Raw genomic sequence first — 22,608 nt, 5'->3', positions numbered from 1 at the left:
CAGGGTTGCTTGCTAATGTTTGCACACTTTTCATAAACTTGTATCTGTTTATCTTCATTAATGTTTCTTCTATATTCTATCTTTCACAGGGGCCAGTATGAATGCGTTTCTCACATGTGGCATATCAAACCATTTAATGTGAGTGAAGTTCTCTGAGGAACAAATCCAGGTCATGAAGGTCTCACTGAGGTTTTGATGGATTTCATTCACAAACAGATGCGTCAAGAAATTTTAGAAGACATTTATTACACACAATAATACAATGATCATAAAAATAGTTTGTTTCAACATGATATTTAACATTTCTTAAAAGTACAAAGTGTTTCAGTAGCAGGTCCGGTGAAGTGTTGAAGTCACATGGATGGAGGAGGATGGACAGCGCCTGCAAAACACAAACGGAAATGTTGTCAGGTAAGTTGACTTTGTGATCGAGGGGAAAATATTTGATATGAAAATAGGAAGTGTTTGGAAACACCTGGATGTATCAGGTAATTTCACAGCCTTACCTTGGTGTATAAAAACAGAGCGGTACAGATTACCTTACCCATCCATGGAAAAGAAAGAGAGGTAGGAAGTTGGTAGGAAATTTGCTCTTTAGGGGAGGAGGAAGTTTTTTTGTGTTTTTGAAATAGTCTTTTCAGCTCTTTAAGATGTTTTTTTTTGTCTCTGCCACATGTTTTCTTTTTTGTTTTTCTTTTCTGCTTTTTTTTTCTTTTTTTGGCAGGATTCTTTTTAAGACCATTTCAACTCTTTATTCTTTTTTTACAATCCAAAGTAAAGCCAAGAACTGAGAAGCCAAGCTTTCATACAAATCGTTTTAACCCAGACATAAAATATTTACATGAGCGTTTAAACCAGTCAACCTAATACTATTCTGCAAAAGCTACAGCCTATCGTTCAGTTCAATTACAACACAGGTTCTGTTTCTCAAACTGACATGTCAACAAATGTGTGTGTAAGATATTAGCTGTCAAACAATTCATGTTTTATAAACCAAAACAACAGAAAAAAAAACATTTTTCTACGTTAAGAGCATTAAAAAAATTCACCGTTGTTAAACTGTTAAAATTAATCCACAAGGTTCTTCTGCCAGTTACACAAAAAAAAAAGTGAAATGAGCTGTGTTCGTCTCATAAACCGGCTTTGAAATCTTATAAATCTGCTGGATTGTTGAATATCTTCCACGTCAGGGAGGAGCGTCTGGATGATCTTCATCTGCGCCAGAAGCGAGATTCGTTGTCATCGTCTTCTTCGTCGTCGTCCTGCAGCAACGCATCATCACTCAGCGACTCTTCAGGGTACTGATGAACACAAAAACAAACACTGAGTACTGAGTTCTCTCTGGATCATTAGAAGGTGAATACAGGAAATTAACAACACATTAAAGTGGAAAGATTGTGTTTTGAGCATCATCAGCATTCAACTTTGCACCCAAACGGTCCTAAGAGGGACTAAATCCTCAACCTGGGACGGTTACTCTGCAGACAGACCACATTAATGAAAGAACAAGAGGACGTGCAGAGGCCACATAAAGACTACAGTCACTGTTGTGTGTAATGGCGCCCTCTTGTGTTGTCTGAGTGTAACAGCAGCAAGTAGGTACTCAAATATTAACTCATATTAATCGTGCTTCTCTGTTAGAGCAAGAATCAAAAACACAAAGTGAGTTTTTGTTAAAGAAACCTCGTCATCATCTTGTTCTGCATCATCAGCGTCCGCAGCATTGAGAGCCGTCACAGCTTTGTGCCAGGCCAGGTTTAAAGTCTGGTTGTTGAACCTCACTCCATGAAGAGCCGCCTGCAGGGGGACAAACACAAAGAGCAGAAGAAGCATGAGAAAAATATTGGGCTTTATCAAAATGCAAAGCAGATTTTTAGAGTGTAATGTCCAAATAAAGACATTTAAGTATAAACGTGTTGCATGGCTGACTTTGACTCACCTGTTCGGCTTCAGCTCTCGACCTGTAAGTGATGACCGCAGACGAGCCGCTTTCACCAATCTGACAATCTTCAATCTCTCCAAATTGCTTCAAAGTTGTAAACACAAAACACTTTGTCAATTTATAAAATAACATCACATGCAATGATTTAAAAACTGATCCCGTCAGGAAGATGTTACTGCAGGAACCTCATGAACAATCACTGAAGACGTCTGTTTTCTCTTATTTATTGTGGCTGTTTCTTGTGTTATCTATTGTGTTTTTAATATCTATTCCTTTTTAATTACTATTTGTTTTTATTGATTGTGTTTTAAAGCTTGTAGAGCACCATGGCTAACTGCGGTTGTTTTTTATATGTGCAATGTAAATAAAGTTTGACTTGACTTGAAGACAGATCGCTGCTTCTATTTCCACATGTTGCTTTAATATTTCAGTTTTATAACTTTATTCTTATTTTTAAGTTGAAATAAGAGGAAATGGTAAAAAGTCGACAAAGTGAGTGTTTCAATGCAAACTTTTCAAAATAAACCTGAGCATCATTAAAAAAGCTGCATTGTGTTTTTGGTCTTCATAACATCCTCGTCTGAAAGATTTTGAACCGATTTTTGTTGTTTAAAAAATAAGAAGTTGTCATATAAAAGGAATGATAATGAAGGGAAAGTCAGCAAATTATAGAGGGCTAATTAAACTACAGCCATTAAAACAAAACTTACCACATGTCCATTCACCATTTAGATTGTATTTAGAGTAACTGCCTGCTGTAGTACTGGTGGTCAGTTGCATTACACAGTGTAACCACCGGGGGGCACTGCTACATTTTTTTAATATATATATATATTTTTTTTTTATTCCATTTTTCTTTTTTGATACATTAAAAATAGATATATTTCACCACATGTGGTATATGTTGAGCATAATATTATATAATAACATCATATTCCTATAATATAATAAAGGAATTAAAAATTCAGCCCCATGTAAGTTTAATTCTGTGTAGTATTGACTGAAATCATAATAAGTGTTATATCTTCTGTACTTTAGTGGAATAATAGGAATGATGTCATGAATATAACTAGTATTTTTTTTGTTTATGAAGCTGTGTTTATTCTTATGTTTTTTATGTCTGTTTTTCTTTTTGCTTCTGTTTAACCACTACAGAAAAACAAAAACTCACCCTGACTGACTGACAAGCAGTGAGACACACTGTCCTCCTAATACCGCTGCAAGCAGTGCCCTTAAAAATAACTTCTCACCCCCCCTATGCATCAATTTGGACTTTTTCCCCTTTAACTGTGATGCAGAGTCGTTTAAAGCAGACTTACAGCAAAGTGTGGCAGCAAGTCAACATGGTCTGTTTCTGTGAAACCACAAATCACCAGGGCCCGAGGTCGATGGTCCACGACCGCATGCAGTGACGCGCCTCTACCCCTTCCTCTGGAGCCTCGTCCCCGCGCTCTCAGAGCACCACGACCTCGAGTGTGGACCCCCCGACCTCGTCCGGGGGACAGGAGACCCCTTTTGGCCGCCTTGGATCAAAACAAGGGACAATTATCTGGATGATATCTTTGGACAAATTGAGGTATTTCAATTCTGGATTTCAAGCATGAGGGACACGGTTTAAGTCCATACCTCTATCTGCAGCTGCGTATATTTGAGCTTCAACATCGCGGTGTCCTCTCCGGCCTGAGTCTTCTTGAAGAGGTCGAGCTCTGCATCAAGCAGTTCCTTCTGAGCCTGGATAAATTATTAACTCGCATTAGGAAAGACAGACTGGAGGTTGGAAGAAACAAGTCAAAGACTATCTGGTAAGCAGGAAAAAAAAAGAGGAATCAAGTCTCTGTGTGTTAGTACTTCTAAATACTGTGATCTTAAAGGAATAAAGCTGCAGAACAAAAGCTGGTTTAATACAGACCTAACTCCATAAACCTAATGAAGGGAGTCCCGACAAAAACTGAATCTACAAAGGATGAGGAAGCATCACCTGAGTCTTGCTCTTGGCCGTGCGGAGCAGGTTGCTGCTGCTCGAGATTCCCTTTATCTCTTCCTGCAGTTTGGTGATGCTTTTGGTTAACATGCCCAAAGTTTCCATGATCTTAGCTTTATCGTCGGCCTTCATTGCTTTGTTCTTCTCCAGTTTGGATATCAGGAGCTAAAAAGGGGACAGAAGCAGAGAATCAGAATCACAATAAAATAAATACACGGAAAGCCAGGAGGTCAGAGGATGGAGTTAGATCGTACACTGTGTCTTAAGTTTTGTAAAGAGATGATCTTACCTTCTGGGTTTCAATGTGCTTCTCCAATATCTCCTGCTTCTTCTTCCTCACATCCTGCTGGAGTCTCAGAGCTTCCTGTGAAATGCATGATGGGACATGGTTAAGTGCTGCTTAATCAAGTGTCTGATATGTCATTTCTTAGCCCATTAAGGTCATATCATGTCATCGCTCCCCTCACCTGTTTCTTCTTCAGGTTCTCCTCTGACGTTTTCTGCACTGCCTTCAGAGCAGCAGGATTGTACACCGTCTTTGTGAGGCCCATGGAAGTAGAAAACACCTGAGAGAGAATCAGTGTTGTTACACACACTTTTCATTCATTGGAAAATAACGCTGGGGAGTAAAATAGACGCTTACTTTTTCAACAGGAGCTGCTGGTTTGGCCGATGGCAGACCCAAACGATCCTTCACCGACACCTTCGAGGGATTCTGCACCATTCAGGAAAGAATGCATCATGTTTATACAAACCTTCCACAGATTCTTGCAGGTATATGCCAGAAAGAGAAGAAAGAAAAGAACCCACACACACCTGAGAGGCTACACTGGAATCCTGGGAGGGCTCAGAGTTGGCAGAGAGCAGGGGCCCAAGGCGGTCTTTGACGGACTGCTTCAGAGATGTGGCTGAGGGCTGCTGAATGAGGGCAGGGGAGGATCATTTAAAGTCTGGGTTTGTGCATTTAATACAGATACTGTCAAAGAACAATTATCAACTTGCTGAACTTCAGGGTCTCTCTTACTAACTGTAGATTTTCTGTATTTAGTCTGTTACAGAGTGAACTTTAGGGTTTTCTGACCTCAAAGTTTCAATCATTTCAAGCTGGACAAACATTAATTTAATATCTATTTTAAATACCATAGCTGGCTGAAGCGGATTCTGCTGCGAGTGGGACTGGCCGTCACTCCCGTCATCACGGAACCAGTGCACCCTGATGAAGCGGTTGTTGAGAACGGCCTCTGTGCTTTGCATAGCGCGCTTCGCCTCATCTGGAGACGCAAACTGGATCAGGGCCCCCTCTGGGTCGTTGTTGTAGGCCACCTGGAGAAACAAGGACACAAACTGAGCTGTGAGAAAATTACATAAACAGTTAGATACAGTAAATCCTGCAGGATATAATAAGATCTAAACCTCGCCATCTCTACCTGTTGTAGTAACTTTGTAGACATACACTGAATTGTCCTTTAACATCCTGGATGATGCATGACAGTGGTTTTTACATCCTGATATCTGTGCTGTCTTCACATGATTACGGTTATATAGAATAAACTTTATTGATCCCACAGTGACCTAAATTAGCGCTTTGAATCCTTTCTTTTGCCACAGTCCACATAATTCACACACAAAGAAAAATATCTAAAAGTTTTAAATGTACTAAAAGTAAACCTAGTATTAATTTCAATTTATTTATCTATTCATTTCTTTTATTCATCTGATCTTTTTAACTTTAACTGATTTATAATTTGACTTTCTATCGTTACTTATTTTATTAATTTTTGTGAATTTATTTAATTTTATTTTTAAGTATTTTTTTATGATTATAAATGATTATAAACACATGTTTTGTTAATTTATTGCTTTGAAAATACATTTATTACCATTAATTAATTATTACTTTCAATTTATTTTGTATTTATAAATTTATTTTAATATACTATTTATGTATTTATTCATTTTATGTCTTTCTTTATGTATTACATGCAGTATTTATAATTAATATACCTTTATTAATACCTTAAGTCAAAGAACATCAACACAATCTGTACCGTTAGATGTGTGTACACATATGTATATATTTTCTCTCCTTTTCATTTATATTGTTTTTTATGTTTTATTAATTAGTATCATCTTTATTACGGTTGTTTATTTTATATATTTATATTCAAATTTAAGTTTATATATATATATTTTTTTATTACTTACTTGTTTTATAACTCTGTTTAAAACACATAAAAACATCTTTGAATATTGGACCTGTATTGTAAAGTTTGCATTTCGCTAATAAAAACAAATCTTGAATTTACATTTCTTGTGGTATTATTCTTATTAACTTCTAGCTGTTTCTTCCACATGTGTTGCATCACATGAGGACTGACCTGCAGGTTGACGATGGTTCCAAACTTGCTGAAATGTTCGTTGAGTTTGCTGATGTTGTTAAGCTCAGCTGGAATTTGCCGCACCAGCAGCTTGGTGTTGGTGGAGAACGGGGGTCTTTTGTGGAAGCCCTGGTGGTTTGGTTTGTTAAAGTTGGGTCTGAGTGAAAAAAGAGAAATCATAAAACAACTCAGCGAGGGAGTTAAAAAAACTAAACTTTGACACGAGTGCTGAACCGATGAAAAAAGGAGTTTATAGCATTAAAGGAAAAAAAAGTGTCTCACTTGTCAAACCAGGGTTTCTTAGAGAGGCCTCCATCATGGGGCAAATGCGGTCTTTTCCTCGGATCTGACTCCATAACGATTCTCATGCTGTTGTTGGGAATTTTTTCTGGTGAGGAAAAAATACAGGTAGGTAAATATTTAGAGTACAGCACAGGACACAAAGATACTCAGACAGAGAAAAGGAAAATGTGTTACCATAAAATAAAAACTGAAAACGTCATATTTGTGAAGCAGCCAGAGGTTAACTTATTGACAAAACTACAGATTAATATATTTACAGGTGGAAAAGAACACACGTTTCATGACAGGATAAAGATTAAATGGTTGAATTCATGAGAGCAGTACCTCTCGGTGGATGGTCGACATCCCCCATCGTCAGGCCGATCAGGTTGGGCCTCTGGGCGTTCACCCGGTGGCGGTACATGGGCCTGGAGGTATTTGTGATGCTGGGAGCCTCAGGGTTGTACACGTCTGGCTCATAATTGTCTGATCAGAGGAGAAAGAGAGAACAATGATGAAGGAGGAGTGATTTACAAATACAGAATTTGATCTTCACAAAGACAAACGGTCCTTACTGGTGGTGAAGAGGGGCACCGGGACCTGGGGCAGTGAGGGCCGCATCCCAGAGGTGACGATGGTGGGAACAGAGCTGGTGATGGAGTTGGGAGGAGCGTCCATGCCTGACGGCTGCAACGGAGGTAGAGAAGGAGGAGGACCTGTGGAAGTCACAGAGACAGAAGATTACAAAGGAAGCTCAAGAAAGACAAATTACTCTTCTAACTGGTTATTCTCACACTGTTCTTCAGACTGTTAGAAAATATCATGCATATCTTTTCAATTATTTAATCTAGGGAACATGTGTTAAAAAGAAGCGTATGCATTATTATTATTATTATTATTGCTTTATGTTGCAGTCAGATGAATACCTTTGCATTGTGGTGGAGAGACAAGCAATTTGAAGATATCATGACCATCAACATTTCTCTCAACTGAATAATTCAATAAATGCATGTAAGGAATACTCATGAGTTTCTATGCACACATATACTGAAAAGGGGGGGGGGGGGGGGCATGCAGCAGATGGTCGAGACTGGGAGTCGAACCAGCGACTGCTGAGACGAGGACTACTGACTCAGCACATGGGGAGCAAGCTTTAACCGCTAGGACGACTGAGCTCCCATAACATTTTCTCGGTGGATCTTGTGAGGGTTGTTTCGCTGGATAATTTCATATCCCTGACCTCATGTTTGTGCACTCTGCAACATTTCTTGTGAAGTGCATGCACTAAATTGAATCTCCTCTTCCTACCTGCAACAGGAGGAAGGCTGGGTGGGAGGGCGCCTGGCGGAGGCACCGGAGGCCGCAGATTCACAGGTGGGGGGTTCATGAGAGGAGGTGGTGGTGGGAGGCCTGGGGGTGGGGGTCCATCCACTCCTGGCATTGGTGGTGGTTGGAAGGGCAGCATACTGGGCAGGTTGACGTCCTCAACTACGACTGGGTCGCTCCCATGGTCAAAAGGACACATGTCCCCTCTCATGCAGAAGCCCTTTTCTGTAAAAACAGGACACCAGGTGAGAAATAAAAACACATGCAGAAATACAACATTAAAAAGAAGCTGCATGATTTTATTACTAAAAGGATGAAAGGCATTCCTTACCGTCATAGTCACGGCATCGCTTCCTCTGTTGAGGGGGCGGTCCACGACCGAAAGGGCCTCGGTCCACGGGGTGATCAGGGCGGAAGTCTGACCAGCTCTCAGTGGTGTTATTGCTGTGGTGATGCGTGGGAGCGATGACTGTGATGGTGCTGCTCAGTGTTGGCACGGGGAAGTGTGCTGTGGTCGCAGTGGGGACCAGTGCTGCTGGGGCGTAACCATCGGCGCCCTCTGGCCTCTCTAATCGTTCATGATCAAACTTCAGTTTCCCAGAATCTCGCTCTGCAAAGAGAAAAGAGCGGCCATTACACAAAACTGGCATCATGTGAACACATCTACAAGAAATAAGACTTCTTTAAAACTAATTTTAATGCATTTTATCCTGAGCTCATGTTTGATACCATGTTTATGATTTGACTACTTTAGACCAGCTGCTTGTTTAAGTATGAATATGCACCAAAATACATCATTATCTACTGATACTGGAATTACAGAACATTTCAATGCATGCTAAAAAAAGACGATAAAACTATCTTAAAACATACAAACATCTGTAAAAACCATGACATCATCAGTGCTCAGGAGGGCCAGCTGTGTTCACAACTAAACACGCTTTGAAAGGTTGCAAAACCAGGGTCAAAATTCAAATGAAGCACAAGAGCAAGATAGAAAGATGTTCACAAACCAGGTTTTGCAGTCTTTTTGTCACTCAACTTCTGCTTTCTATGCATGTCTGCTCTGTTCTGATTGTGGCAACACATTTCCTTGTATGATCTTTCTATCCATCTCCTGCAGGTGATCTTGTTTAGACTCAGATCCACCAATTAGGTCCGTACCTCTACTCCTGCTTCTGGACCGAGTTCTGCTGTGTGACCGGCTCCTGCTGCGTTCTCGATCCCTGTCTCTGTCTCTATCCCTCTCTCTGTCCCGGTCTCGGACGCGGTCTTTGCTCCAACTCCGACTGCGGCTGCGACTGTAACTGCGGCTCCGGCCTCTCCTGCGGTTGTAGCGATCTCTGTACGAGTCCCTCCTCGGTGGGATGCGATCATAATCCCTCTTCCTGGAGCGGTCGTCTCTCTTTCGATCATCTCCTCTCCTACAAAAGAAATAAAGTTTTACTCAGCATCAAGAAATGACATGTTATAGGGGAAGATGAATGAAGGTGATGTTAAGCACACCTGCTGTCTCTACTGTAGCGAGAGCTTTGCTGCGGAGGGCTGTGGTTCACACGACGTGAAAACTTCTTTTCCCTTTCGTCTTCCCGAGGAGTCTGAAAAAGAAACACTGAGCACATTAGAGACCCCCATGTTCACTGCACAGTTCTGCCGTCCTGTGAACTACAGTGCTGTTATCACAGCTGCCCTGCTGCTGACATTACCAGAACCTTACCTCATCTTTTTTAGGTTCCTCTTTCTCAACCTTAATCAGAGGAGTCGGTTGCTCCGGCTGGGGGAGGTAGCTTTTGTTGCCAATAGCTTCAAACAGCTTATCCACAAATTGCTGGGTCTCTGAAAACATCACAGTGTGATTAAAAGATAATACTCTGACAATAACACATGTCCAATCACATGAATAATGAGTGAAGACTTTGATGACAAAGGAGACTACTTTGACTACCTTTCTGGAGAAATACATCCAACTGGTCTAAGCACAAGGCTTTAAGTTCCTTTTCGCTTTTGTCCTTCTTCACCAAAGCAACAACATACTTAGCGAGGGCAGAAGGGTCTGCATCACAGCTGGAACAAGGCAAGGCAACTTTATTTGTATAGTGCATTTCATACAAGAGGGCAACTCAATGTGCTTTACATTAAAACATTAAAAGCCTTGGAAACATTCAGACAGGCATACAAGAGCACAATTAAAATGACAAATATAATGAAACATAGAAAAGGATAATTAGAAACACATTAATATTAAATTTAAAATGTGCATTTAAAGTGAGTTAAAATAGGCTAATAGGAAGGCAGTGGCAAATAAAACAGTCTTAGTCTTTGATTTAAAATAGGTGTGAGTAGAATCAGACCTGCAGCTTTCAGGGAGTGTGTTTGAGATATGTGGTGCATAATGACTAAACGCTGCTTCACCATGTTTCGTTCTGACTCTTGGGACTGAAAGCAGACCAGTACCTGATGACCTCAGAGGTCCAGATGGTTCATACAGTAGCAGCAGATCAGAAATGCATTTAGGGCCTACACCATTCAGTGCTTTATAAACCATCAGCAGGATTTTAAAGTCTATTCTCTGACACACAGGAAGCCAGTGTAGAGATCTAAGTATTGGAGTGATGTGATCTACTTTGTTGGTCCTTGTTAGGACTCGAGCAGCAGCATTCTGTATGAGCTGCAGTCGTCTGATGGACTTTTTAAGGAGTCCTGTAAAGACACAGTAGTACAGCAGTCTAGTCTGCTAAAGATAAATGCATGGACGAGTTTTTCTGCATCCTGCTGAGACATAAGTCCTTTAATCCTTGATATATTTTTAAGATGATAGCAGGCTGACTTTGAACAGGGAAAAACAAGCAACACACACGTGATTGATGAGTCAATATGGATTGAAACTGTTGATAACTAGCATAGAAACATTACATTAAGAGTAATAACAGGTACTTTTGCACAGGCTGTACGTTAGGTGAGTTTAAAGTACTTTTAGATTGTGTAAAGTCAGAGAGCTAGAGGCTAACTGCTAACAGCGAGGATAACATCACTTACATGGGCTCGAGGGTGTCAGACAGCCATGTTTTCAAGGCATCGAGGTTATCAATAATCATTGTAGATCCAGCAGAGCTTTCCTTCCACCACAGGCAGGGTGAAAGTTAGATGGAGCGGCTTCACCTGTTAAACAGTGAACAGTGAGTAGCAGGCATTAGCTTGGGGGAGCTAGCAGGGGGTACATTAGCGAGTTTAGCTAACTTACGCTAGCACACGTCTCTCCAGACCCCCGTCGTGTATCAGTGTCCCTCGACTCTCGTTCTGTTATAATGTAGAAATTCAGACGGGACAAGTGTATTTTTATCTCAGCAGTCAAGCAGTTTGCTCTGGAGGGTGTATTTTAATGCTATCCGTACAGCTGCGCTTGCACCCACGCTACACTTGCTACTTGAACCCTCTGACTAGCAAACATGCCAGAGCGACTATTTACTTCCGGGTGTCTCCGTTTCAAAGTATCGCGAGATTTGCAACGATCTGTTGATGACTAATTTAGAAAGTGCGTTCATTATGTTTGCATGCCCACACAACGATGCAAAGATAAACATGAAGTAATAGCAGTAAGTAAATGACTTTCTATTATAGTTCACATTGTTTATTTTGCGTTGTTTATTTTTTTTTTATATTATTCTGTTGAGTTTTAAAATCAGGATGTTGGCCAGAATATTGGATACACAGGATCATTTTGGGCACTGTTGGCCTAAAGCATTTTAGGCTGTGAAGATCTAGTTTCAGTAGTCTATCAAATCTGTGGCATAAGTTCAAAATTGTCCTAATGATATTTTTTTGTCCTATGTGGGGAAGGTATGGAAGCCAGTTTAAAAACAAAACAAAAAGTAAAAAAGAAAAAAAAAAAGGGTTTTTTTAGGAAAAGTGAAAAAAAAGTCATAATATTGAGATACTAAGTCATAATTATGATATACCAAGTCGTAATTATGAGATAGGTCTAAATGGGCTTCCATGTGTGTTGCGCCAGCAGCTACAGTTTGAAGGGGCTGAGACAAAGCTTTGCAGACCTTAATGGATATCATCATTGAAGACTACTTTAGACATGGATTCACAACTCTTGAAATAACCTTTTTGAACGCATCCATTGTTTTCAGTTACAGCATCAATAAAATAACCTGCATTGATATGAGGGTTATTGTTGGTTTTGTATGCTTATAGGAAAAAAAGGACTATCTTACTATCTTATCTTATCTTAGCCATATCATTTTTCTTGAGAAACCATGAATGCAACCATTGATGCATATTCCATAGGGCTTTAATTTGTCATAGCCATCTATATGCCATACATAGTTGGGCCCACGACTGACGTACACACGCCATCTCAAACTGTTGTGCGCACACAGTTCTATCCCCGCTCCCATCCATCATTCGCATCAATTGACACACAGTTTCTCTGTCTGTAATTATTCTGGCCATCCAACATATTTGGTGCATCCAACTGTAGCTGTGTTGCTTGCCAAACGTTTGCAACTGATGTTCTATAAAGGCTGCCACTTGAGCTTCATCTGTCTTATTTTGTCTCCTCCACAATTGGTTCTTCTGTAGCTTTGACTCCAGGGTCCGCATGCTGACTTTGATATTGTGAGATTCCTCCAATACAACACAAATTTCAAGATTTGTGAATCCATGTCTAAAGTAGTCTTCAATGATGATATCCATTAAGGTCTGCAAAGCTTTGCCTCTTTTTTTTTCTTTTTTTTTTTACTTTTCCTAAAAATAAATTCAATATTTTTTTCCAATTTTTATTATTATTTTTTTTTTTTTACTTTTCCTAAAAAAAAAAATATATAAAAAAAAAATATATATATATTTTTTTTAAACTGGTGGAAACGGGCTTCGATAGTTAGGCCAGGGCTAGCATGGGTCCCTTTTTTGAATTCTGCCTGGACCTGCAACCCCAAAATCACAGACTCTGATTTTATCTAGTCAGAAGTAGGAATGATGTTAAAATAAACTATTTGAGCCTTGTTGCAACAGACTTATTCCACCATGAGCAGAGCTCTTTGCAGCATTTTGCAACTTACAGTTGCAAGGACAAACATCCTTAAACAGGCAGAAACCTCCAGCAGGACCAGACCCATGTTAGACACACATCTATTGAGACTGTGTTGGAGAGAGAGATAGAGGGAGATGAAGAGAGAGAGAGAGATGATAATGGTGAGACAGATAGCAGTAGTGTGTCTTTTAAGCCAGTGGTTCCTAAGTGGGAACCCCTGAGAGGTCATGAGGTATGAACAAGGGATAACAGATGTCTTCTGTAATGAACATACATTTTTAAATTGCATATTTTATCCATTATAATAGAAATATTGAAATCCAAACAAACTAATGGTACATTTTGCTTAAAACCAAGAAAATGCAAAATCATTGATCTGTTTTACACCTTTCTTTGTTGCTGAAAGACCCCTGAGGTGATTTCACCAGATTAGCAGAGTAACTCTGGCAACACAGGAAACACAGCGACATGTGCACAAAGGCAGGCTGATTTTCCATCGACCCAGCAAAATTAACCTTGTTACTATTTTTTTGGGTCCACTTCTGGATTGTCCTTTCAGCGTATGCCAGCAGGAGTGAGCAAAGTTTAACCCCCTGGAGGGACAGTCAGGCTTTGATTGGTCAGAAAGACTAGAAAAGCGCTATAGAAGTACAAGTCCATTTACCATTTCCAGTGGGCCGTGGGATGGAAAGAACCCCTGCTGTGAGCTACTGTATGCCTTTGACCATATATGAACAAACATGGACACGCTGCTTTGAACACATTCAACTCAAGACAGATGTTTGCCTGTTACATATGATCTTAGTGGCTTTGCAGTAAAGCACTCAAAAGTTTTTTTTTCTTTGAATAAATAAAAGAGCAGGCATCAATGAGCGATGCTTTGGTGCACATTATTTTGAGTCTCTTGATTTATATTGAACTATAAAGAAAAACTATGATGCCATGTTAAGAACCCAGCTGCAGCTCCTTCCACCAGTGTCCCGTTTCTTTCTTGCATTTTCACAATCTCAGAATCTATGAAGCTGAAGATTTAAAGTCATGTGGGCTTAAATATCTTGACAAAGAGGAACTCACACATTTTTGAAGTTATTATTAAATCATTTTATTTTTACCCAGTTTCACTGGAACTAGAGTAGAAAAGATACAGAAAGAAATAAGAGCAGATAAATACAAAAGACATAAAACGTTTCCATTTCCTACAAACGAATGAGATCCTTCTGAATGGCACAATCAACAACTTTTCTCCTCCCATTTCAAAAGTATTTTCCAACATTCATCATCCCTCTTTTCATGTAACTGGTAAAATAACTGCATTCACAGTAACAGCACTCAACCAAAATACTTTACTGATCTCACTTATTGTAATATAAGGTGTTGAAAAAATAGATCATTCAAAATTAAATTAATCTGAATAGTCTCTTCATTTTGGGTTTTTTGGGGGGGGGGAATTAAGTTTTGTACTCTGGAGTTTATACAATATTTTCCTCTTATCTGTGACTCTAAAAATTCTAAAATTCTAAAACCTGTTAACTTTTCTGTAAGCAGATTAAAAAATATAATGCTACTTCAGTGATTAGTGTCTTCCTCAGTGTGAATAAAAACAATGTGCTGCAGAAGAAAAGCTACCAGCTACAAGATTTTGGTTTGCAACACAATCAAACATAAAGCTCATTATATACAAACTGTACTTCTTAAAACAGCACATTTCAGTACATTCATTGTTCCCTCTCGACGTTTGTAGCTCAGTGAACATGTTTCCCAAACTAAGGGAGGAGAAGTTGTGATTATGTATGTGCACACAGTCTCAGCCCACATACATGCAAAAACAGTGAAAAGGTTACAGCTGGTGTATGAAGATTAAAGTTGCACCAATTTAAACAGAGTGAATGAAAAGTGTAAGAGTTTTAACTGCTGTCGTTTCATGAAGTACAAATAAAAACATACAAGAATAGATTTTGTCTTTACATCTGGACTGTTTTGTGTCCGTCTCTCTAACAAACAAGAGGAGGAGAGAAACTTCCTGTTTGAGAAACAGAGCCAAGGCTGAAGTTTTACTCCATCACAAAGTGTCCTAAAAGCAGTGTATTTAAAAACCTCTAACACGGAATCAGCACTTTAAAATCAGTGACTTCAGTAGACCTGGAGGAGAGGAGTGTTCAGTTCTTCCTGTCGATGAACTGCAAGTTGATGGGAGCAGCAGGGCAGAGCAGGCCGTGAGTTTTGGCCTTGACGTCATCCGTGAGAGGAGACACGCCGATCTGGAACTTTTGGATGAGCTGCACAGGACGCAAAAACAGAAAGAGTTCAATTTCAAAGTGATAAATATGCTTCACTTAAAACTGCTATTAGACTAAGACCTATAGAAGCACAGCTAGGATCTGATGTGCTGCCTCTGCTCACTGAGGTTGGTAGACTCAGAAACCTCCAGGGATTGTCAGATATTTGGTAGACATAGAAAGAGGATCCTAGTTTTTGACTGTACACGTTAAGAATATCTTAAAAAAATTCAATTTACAATCATTTGAACTGTAGCCACATACAGAGGCAGATTTCCTGTCTCTCTGCCAAAAATATAACTTAAAAAAAAAAAAGTAAATTTACTATAAAATAATACAAGTTCTAAGTGTCTCCAGGAATAGAAATAAAAATTATGAAGCTTTACTTTGTTTTAGCAGCCTGTAAAGGAGACATATTTAGTTATATAGATCATATATAGTACATTTCAGAATATAGTCTTTGTTTTTATTTATCTTTTATTAGAGCTTACAGATGTGGTGGTTTTGAGACTGATAATGATAAACATTTTCAAGCGGGATAACTCCCTAATTACCATCATGCATATTTTCACTTACTTCATAATTTTTATTTTGCAAAAGTAATCAGAACTGCTTCAAAGATGAGTTAAGTTAAATGTTTTACATTGTCTGCGTTTAGCAGAGTCAACCACTTTTGGCTCGGCTGTGATGTTTTGCTAAATATTTTATTTGGATTTGATTTGATTTGATTGATTGATTTGATTTAATTCCATTTCTTTATTTTTATTTAATTTTTTTATTTTAATTGAATTGAATATTAGTTTATTGTTATTTAATTTATTTATTTGTATTTCATTTACTTTTTAATATTTACGTATTTAAAGGAACAGTGCATAATAATGAACATTTCTGCACACACTGAGATGATCCCATCTCTAAGTCACACACAGAGCAGCATCCTAGCACAGGGAAGTTGTTCAAAAGACATTTATGTCAGGTCTTTTATCCCAATTTGAAAATATAAGAGCAGTATATTGGATATAATTCTCATTTATAGTTTATTGGATGTCCATCTTATCCATACTTATGTGCATGATACAAAATTAAAACATTGAATAATTCTGTCACAGAGGCATGGATGAATAAATATCATACCCTTGTGAGAGCCAGATGCATCTCTAACTCTGCTATCCTCCGGCCGATGCAGCTTCTGATGCCGTAGCCGAAGGGAATGGAGCCAAAGTTGTCGACGCGATCAGTGGAGTCTTTCCTTATCCAGCGATCTGGCCTGAAGTCTGAGGATTCAGGGAAGTTCTCCTCCTCCATAGAAGTGTGGAAGTGACACAGGGCCAGCTGAGTCTAACACAAAACAGAGAAGTGTGAGTTGTGTAACAGAAGCAGCTGTGTGACTGTGCATGCAGCTGAGACAGGAAGAGAGAGGGGTGTGAGTCATGCAGGATTATGTATCATCTAATCTAATGTAATGTTTTTGGCTGCCTCACATGGTCCCCCTCTTTCTTCTGCACATGCACACTCCAACCTTACATCACGTCTTCATCACTCTTACCCCTTTGGGGATGAAGTATCCGCCAACCACCAAGTCATCCTGGGTGATCCGTCCGTTTCCTGGGAGAACTGGAAAAAGCCTGCTCCCAGGGAGAGGCACAAAGACTGTTATTCATCTGAAACATTAATCTCTCCAAGAGGTTTAAGTCTGCTGCTACTGGACTAATGAAGGACAAGATAATGAGGAATTAAAGATACTACAACAATGGCAGGCTCTCTCTTTTTTACTTTGTAAATGAGAATAAAAAGAACAAAGTGAGAGGAGAAAAAAAAAACAATCCACACCTGAGAGTCTCTTTGACCAACCCTCTGATGAGAGGAAGACGAGAGACATCATCCGCTGTGGCCACTGCTCCATGTCCAAGAGTGTTTGTCACCTCTGTGAAGATCTGCTCTTGTATTTGAGGGTGTCGGGCCAACAGGTAGGTCGCCCAAGACAGGGTGAAGGATGTCTAGGAGAGAAGAGAGGGAACGCTTCACTTTGATGTGTTGGTTTTTTGTGTGTTTGATATTTTCAGACCTTTTTTAGTTGATGTTTTGAAACAGGTTGGACTGCAATGCAAGCAGATTTTAGGCTTTTTATGAAGTTGCGCAAGTGTTAGGAACTATGTGTTGAGTCAGACACTGGAGGTCCACTCCACCAGCTGCACTTTGTCTCCTTCAGCCCCTTATTCCTCAACCTGCACCTCTCATTCCTGTCATCCATTCTCCTTCACATCTACATGTCTTACATGCATTAAGTACGGCATACTGGACATATTTTAAGCATGTAGTGTATGATAAGGATACACAGGATTTCAAATAACTGGCACACACAATCTGACACCCTCATCATTTCTATCCACTCTCTCTGTCATGTCTGCTTTCCCTCCAGCCGCCTCGCTTTCATAACACTATATATCAGGAAATGCACACAAGAAAGAGTCTGCCTTCATCACACTGAGTCGACTCCAGAGGTCAGAGCGTGGTCATGATCTCAGAGACACTTTTTTTCTTGCCCCGCCATTTTTTAACTGTCCCATCTCCCGCCTTCCTCTCCCCCTCCATCACCCCCCTCTTCTGCTTATCTACCCATCACGTACCTAATTATCCCCGGCTGGAACAGATGCTGGCAACACCTCAGACAACGCCAGAGAGGAATCATATGACAAAAGCTCAACCAGCTCTCACCCCCCCCCCCCCCCTGTCTGTACCCTGCATCTACTGTTTCCCCCTCCACCAGCTCCCCCCCTCCTCCCCCCACTTATGTCACCAATTCCCAAATCTTCACCATTTCATCACGGCGTCCCTCTTCCTCCTCCCTTCTCCCCCCTTCTCGTCTCACCTTTGCCCAGTCTTTGCTATAACTCTGGCTGCGGCTAACATGTCCTGACAGCTCTTGTGTGTGCCAAGTAAAGGCAAACGCACCACAGGGTCAGGTAATGGCTCGGCTCGGCTCGGTCCACCCCCTGCAGGGACGTGGCCGTTGCAACAAGTTTAACAAAAACACACACCCTTTTATCCCCCGGCCCCCGAAGCTCAGAACAAAACACTCTGCAGACATAACTCTGATTAATCTGACAGGACCCTAAACAAATTAGGCAGCAGCTCTGCACATGTGCAGACAGTGTGCACACAAATGCACAAGTGTGGGAAGGCGGCTTTATGGAGAGCGTTAATGTAAACATCCTGAATTTACACCAGGACTCTCATTGGAGATGGATGTTAAAGTAACATCCAAGGTCCAAATTCTGTGTGTCATGTCTCTGCTTCCTTCAATACACCTTTGTTCTTAAATCTGCAAACCCACAAATAATGCAATCTCATGATATTAAACCTACATTCCTGATTATTTCAGGTGCTGTATTAAGAAGCTTTGATATGAAACACAACACAGATGTCTGGTGGAGAGGACAGAACCCCCCCTGTGTGATCTAAAGACTGAGACAAACGACAAGAAACTAAATCTGAGTGAGAACACGTTAGTCGCTGGGAAACTGTCTCGCTGCTCTGACCCGACGCTGGCACCAATGTGAAACCCAACCCCTGAAACTCAACACTGACTCAAAACACACACAGACAGTAACACACATGTGCAACTCCCAACCCCTCCACATTACTGCACCTCTACAGTCCTCCAAGTCCTCCCTGCACATGTACAAACACAGACACACACACATACCGTGTCTACGCCCGCCAACAGCATCTCCGTTACATTGGCGTATATCTCCTCGACGGTCATCTCCCTGGTAACAAGCATGTGTGTGAGCAATCCACCCTTCACTTCCTCTCCTCGCTCCAGCTGGGCCTTAATATCCGAGAGACGCTTATCAACGTGAATGAGGCCTGGGGTTATTAGACGGAGAGAAGGTGGGATGAATGGAGATGGGGGTAGGGGGAAGGAGAGGAGGGACAGGGAGGTGAGGGCAAAGAAAGAAAGAGAGGAAAGAACAAGTTATGTAACAGGGGGACCTCATACTCCCACAATCCCCTCGCACAGCAGCTGAGATTTATATGCAAATCTGCATTCCTTTCTATTGATGCCAGGCTTTTTATCTTAAAGTGTGCTCACCCGGACCTGAGCTTTAATGTTTGTGTTTCTAAAAGTAGCACAGAGAAGCATTATCTAACACGTTTACAGGCTGAATCTGCTTTTAAAATCCATCTTTTCTGCAGATAAAAGAAGACAAGGAGCTCTCTGTCGGAACGGTTTCTTCTGGACGGGACAAAAAGGATCTTCAAAAAGCACAAACTCATTTTATAAAGAATTCCTCTGTTCACACAGCAAACAGGGACAAAGGAGGAGAGATCATCTAACTTAGCAGAGGAATGTAGTTTCAGTCTGTGAAACATATAACAGATCTTTGATAGAGGCTGTGAGGTTACCTCCTCTCAATTTAAGGGTCATAAGTTTCATAACAGTGTCTCCACAGCCTCTGATTTAATTTCCTTTTTTAATCTGCCTCCTGTGAGTCCACCAAATCCTCCGGAACATCTTTAGATACTGAAGTACTTCACTTTCTGCAGGCACATACTTCAGCTTTTGTCCAGAAACACAAAACACCTACTGAATTTGAAGAGGCCGTCCCAGGATTGACAGAACTCCTCCCACGGTTTGGGGATGATTGGACGCAGCCATTTGGGGATCGCTCCGGCGTACATGGTCGTCTTGAAGGAGCTGAACATGAGGTGGAGGGCACCGATGTAGTCCTGAGTGTCTTTAGGAATCTGCTCTTCCAAACAGCCCAGTCGGCATTCATATAAAATGGCCGCCACACCTGGAAAGAGAAAGACAAGGGGAAAGCGAGGCAGAGGGTCAAGAATTGAACCTAACACAGATGTTTGAACATTTTATCAAGCAGGGACTTAAGATTAATCTCACAGTGAATCACACAGAAACATCAACATCCTCTCTGACCTTCCATGGCGTATTTGAAGAAGAGGTCGTTCACGTTGAGGACCGTCGCTCCGTCCACCTCCTGGGTGCGCAGGATGCTGACTCTCTTGATCAGGTCATCGACCACCTGGTTCACGTCATCGGAGAAGACTGCGACATCACGGGGACGCATGATGAGCTGTCTGAGCACGCTGCGCATCTTCAGCCAGTCTTCACCCTCACTGGAGAGACAGAACAAGGAACACATGTGAACTCAAAGAATGATCCTCTGATATGAGCATCATTCATTTTATGAAAGCTAGATAAGATAAGAACAGCAGACAGATAAGAAGGATGAAAATGACACCCTGACTTTCGTGCACACAGAAACCAAACAGATGAACCTCTCATCATGTATTAAGGATCTTGTCCTCCAGACTCAAAAGGTCAAAGGTGACTCACGCTGAGATGAGGCCTGTGGCACGGCCTCTCATGTCTCTGTACTCCTTCCAGGACTCCATGTTAGCCCTCTGGGGGGCCACGCCTTCGGCCCTCAGCACCTCAGCCACCAGATCCCGGTCTGCCACCGAGACCACCAGCTGGGGCCCAAAACGTGATTTGAAGATTTTGCCGAACTTCTTGGAGTGCTCCATCTGTGAAAGAGCAGGAAGCTAAGCTCTCATTTCAAAATTTACATGTGAAGTATTTTATTCATCGGAGACATCAGAATGAATCAAAGTTGAATCATTGAATCGCATTGTACTTCACGAGAACTAATTTCAATGCATTATATTTTAATATCAGAACATTGTGCACCAGCCATGTCATCACTCACACAGCTGCACTCTTACATGATAAAGATCTGTGGAGGATGACCTCTGTCCTCTAGTGTCCGCTATGATTTTAATTCAATCATCAGTCAAGTGCTTTAAAAAAACTAAGTTAATGTAAATGTTTGAATGAAGAAAATCTAATTTAACTCCACTACAGTCAGCCACGATTAGAACTCCTTTCATGAAAGTGTAAAATTATTACACATTTTTCACTTTTCTGTGGCAACACTGAGATTTTTAAAAACACATTTTCAGAAACTGCAGGCAATTATAATAATTTTTTTTTTTTTAAAAAGCACTTTGTCCAAACATGCTTCTATTAAAACTAAATTGAACATCATAATGACATGAAAAGGGATGTCATTTAATAGAAAAAGGAGGTGCATTATCTAAAGCATCGTCATTTCAGTCAAGTTTCAATGCAAGATCAGCTCATTGATCATTCGCTCTGACTCATTTTAATCTCAAACAAACAACAGAAGAGAAGCCCCTTTGTTTCAGTCTGTTATAACTCCAGATTCTTTAGTCCAAAACATCTCAGTGCAAGATCATCTGCTGCATCCTATGATTCAGATTTCAGTTTTTCCTGTAACTCTTTTGCAACTTTTAGAAAAAGCATGTACCTCAATGCTGATAAGCGCCCAGTTACCTGTTGCGCTTTTACGCAATGTTTGTGCCATTTTACGCACACGTGCCAAAGTTGGCTGACACTGAGGATGAGTTGGCTCTTTGCCAGTGTTAGGAAACAGAATGGATTGATTTTTTTTTTTTTTAAATGTACACAAAAGTTGACACCGTTACCTGAATCTCATGGATTCTACTGAACCCGTCTTTCCAGAAGAACTCGACCAGATTGGACATAGTGCTGGGTCCTGGCATGTCCTTCAAACTCTTGATTGTGGTTTTGTCACCGGCATCTGTCGGTGTGATCAACCTCTCGGGCATGGCTCCTTCTCTGGCTGTGGACATCCCATAAGTCTCGCTGGCTGCAGATTTGTGTAATGCGCGCATGAAGAAGAAGAGTTGGGAATGAAGCCGGTCGCTTTGAAAATTCTTCAAGCACGCTGTGGTGAAGTTATTAAGGAGTGCCATTTTGTGATACTGTTGCTTCGCTGAACAAGAACGATAAATGATTAAATTTCAGTTTTAAAAAAAAGTTTAAATCTGCAGATGCATACTCCCGGCACGTGCACACTCAGTCTCCCCCGTGCACCAAGAAACTGTTGGATGAGTTTGTGTTGTGGGTTCCTTTTAAAGGGTTCCTTGCACAGCCTCAGAGGTGAAATAGGATTGGATGTTGGCTTCCCAGAAAGGGAGGGATGGCTCTGTATTCGGATGTGGGCGTTTCTTCTCCCTAAAAAAAAAATCCTGCTGTCTATTGTTTCACTGGAGTATTACGTGCCAAAACACAGTTATATCACACTAGTCGAGCAGTACATGCTTACACACTGAGTGTAGGTTAGTGTGATCACATGGAGCAAAAGTTCATGTTTATCTTACTCAAAAGACAAAATGGATCCTCCCACAGAGCTGCTCATGTAAGCTCCCAAATCAGCAGCTGCTCACACTCACACATGCTCATTGATTTGTTCAAGTTAAACATGAAATCCTGACAGAGTGTATATAATCTGAGGAAAGTTATGAAAGTCTGG

The 22,608-nt window shown here is 40.7% G+C and overlaps 2 protein-coding genes and 1 long non-coding RNA gene across 4 annotated transcripts; 1 reads left to right on the top strand and 2 right to left on the bottom strand.

Moving 5' to 3' along the window:
- Positions 1-644: 644 nt before the first annotated feature.
- rbm26 (RNA binding motif protein 26) lies at positions 645-11,372 on the bottom strand. Of its 2 annotated transcripts, none has more exons than XM_034679655.1 (23): positions 11,151-11,372; positions 10,946-11,068; positions 9,855-9,973; positions 9,627-9,745; positions 9,416-9,507; positions 9,074-9,333; positions 8,241-8,519; positions 7,892-8,134; positions 7,159-7,299; positions 6,929-7,069; positions 6,584-6,689; positions 6,302-6,458; positions 5,064-5,246; positions 4,740-4,838; positions 4,567-4,638; positions 4,391-4,489; positions 4,213-4,287; positions 3,921-4,088; positions 3,569-3,673; positions 3,262-3,465; positions 1,940-2,026; positions 1,684-1,797; positions 645-1,301 (listed from the first exon to the last, which is right to left on the bottom strand). In XM_034679655.1, exons 2-23 carry the CDS (start codon positions 11,002-11,004, stop codon positions 1,212-1,214), a joined length of 3,012 nt encoding a protein of 1,003 aa, XP_034535546.1. In that variant the 5' UTR covers positions 11,005-11,068; positions 11,151-11,372; the 3' UTR covers positions 645-1,211. The 2 variants fall into 2 exon arrangements, with proteins under 2 accessions (XP_034535546.1, XP_034535545.1); XM_034679654.1 differs by having other exon boundaries at positions 4,740-4,841; positions 11,151-11,371.
- LOC117810075 lies at positions 11,353-16,976 on the top strand. Its single transcript, XR_004630693.1, has 2 exons — positions 11,353-11,502; positions 16,410-16,976. It is a non-coding gene; the product is annotated as an uncharacterized LOC117810075 (long non-coding RNA).
- Positions 14,034-22,195, bottom strand: LOC117810074 (cytochrome P450 27C1). The gene is made up of 9 exons (XM_034679656.1): positions 21,758-22,195; positions 20,586-20,776; positions 20,166-20,365; positions 19,816-20,025; positions 18,930-19,093; positions 17,054-17,220; positions 16,770-16,848; positions 16,358-16,561; positions 14,034-15,223 (listed from the first exon to the last, which is right to left on the bottom strand). Exons 1-9 carry the CDS (start codon positions 22,046-22,048, stop codon positions 15,104-15,106), a joined length of 1,626 nt encoding a protein of 541 aa, XP_034535547.1. The 5' UTR covers positions 22,049-22,195; the 3' UTR covers positions 14,034-15,103.
- Positions 22,196-22,608: the final 413 nt, after the last annotated feature.

Source organism: Notolabrus celidotus, chromosome 3 (genome assembly GCF_009762535.1).
Source record: "Notolabrus celidotus isolate fNotCel1 chromosome 3, fNotCel1.pri, whole genome shotgun sequence".
Taxonomy (NCBI): Eukaryota; Metazoa; Chordata; class Actinopteri; order Labriformes; family Labridae; genus Notolabrus; species Notolabrus celidotus.
Note: the sequence above shows the minus strand (reverse complement) of the source record. Positions and strands in the feature narration are given on the sequence as shown.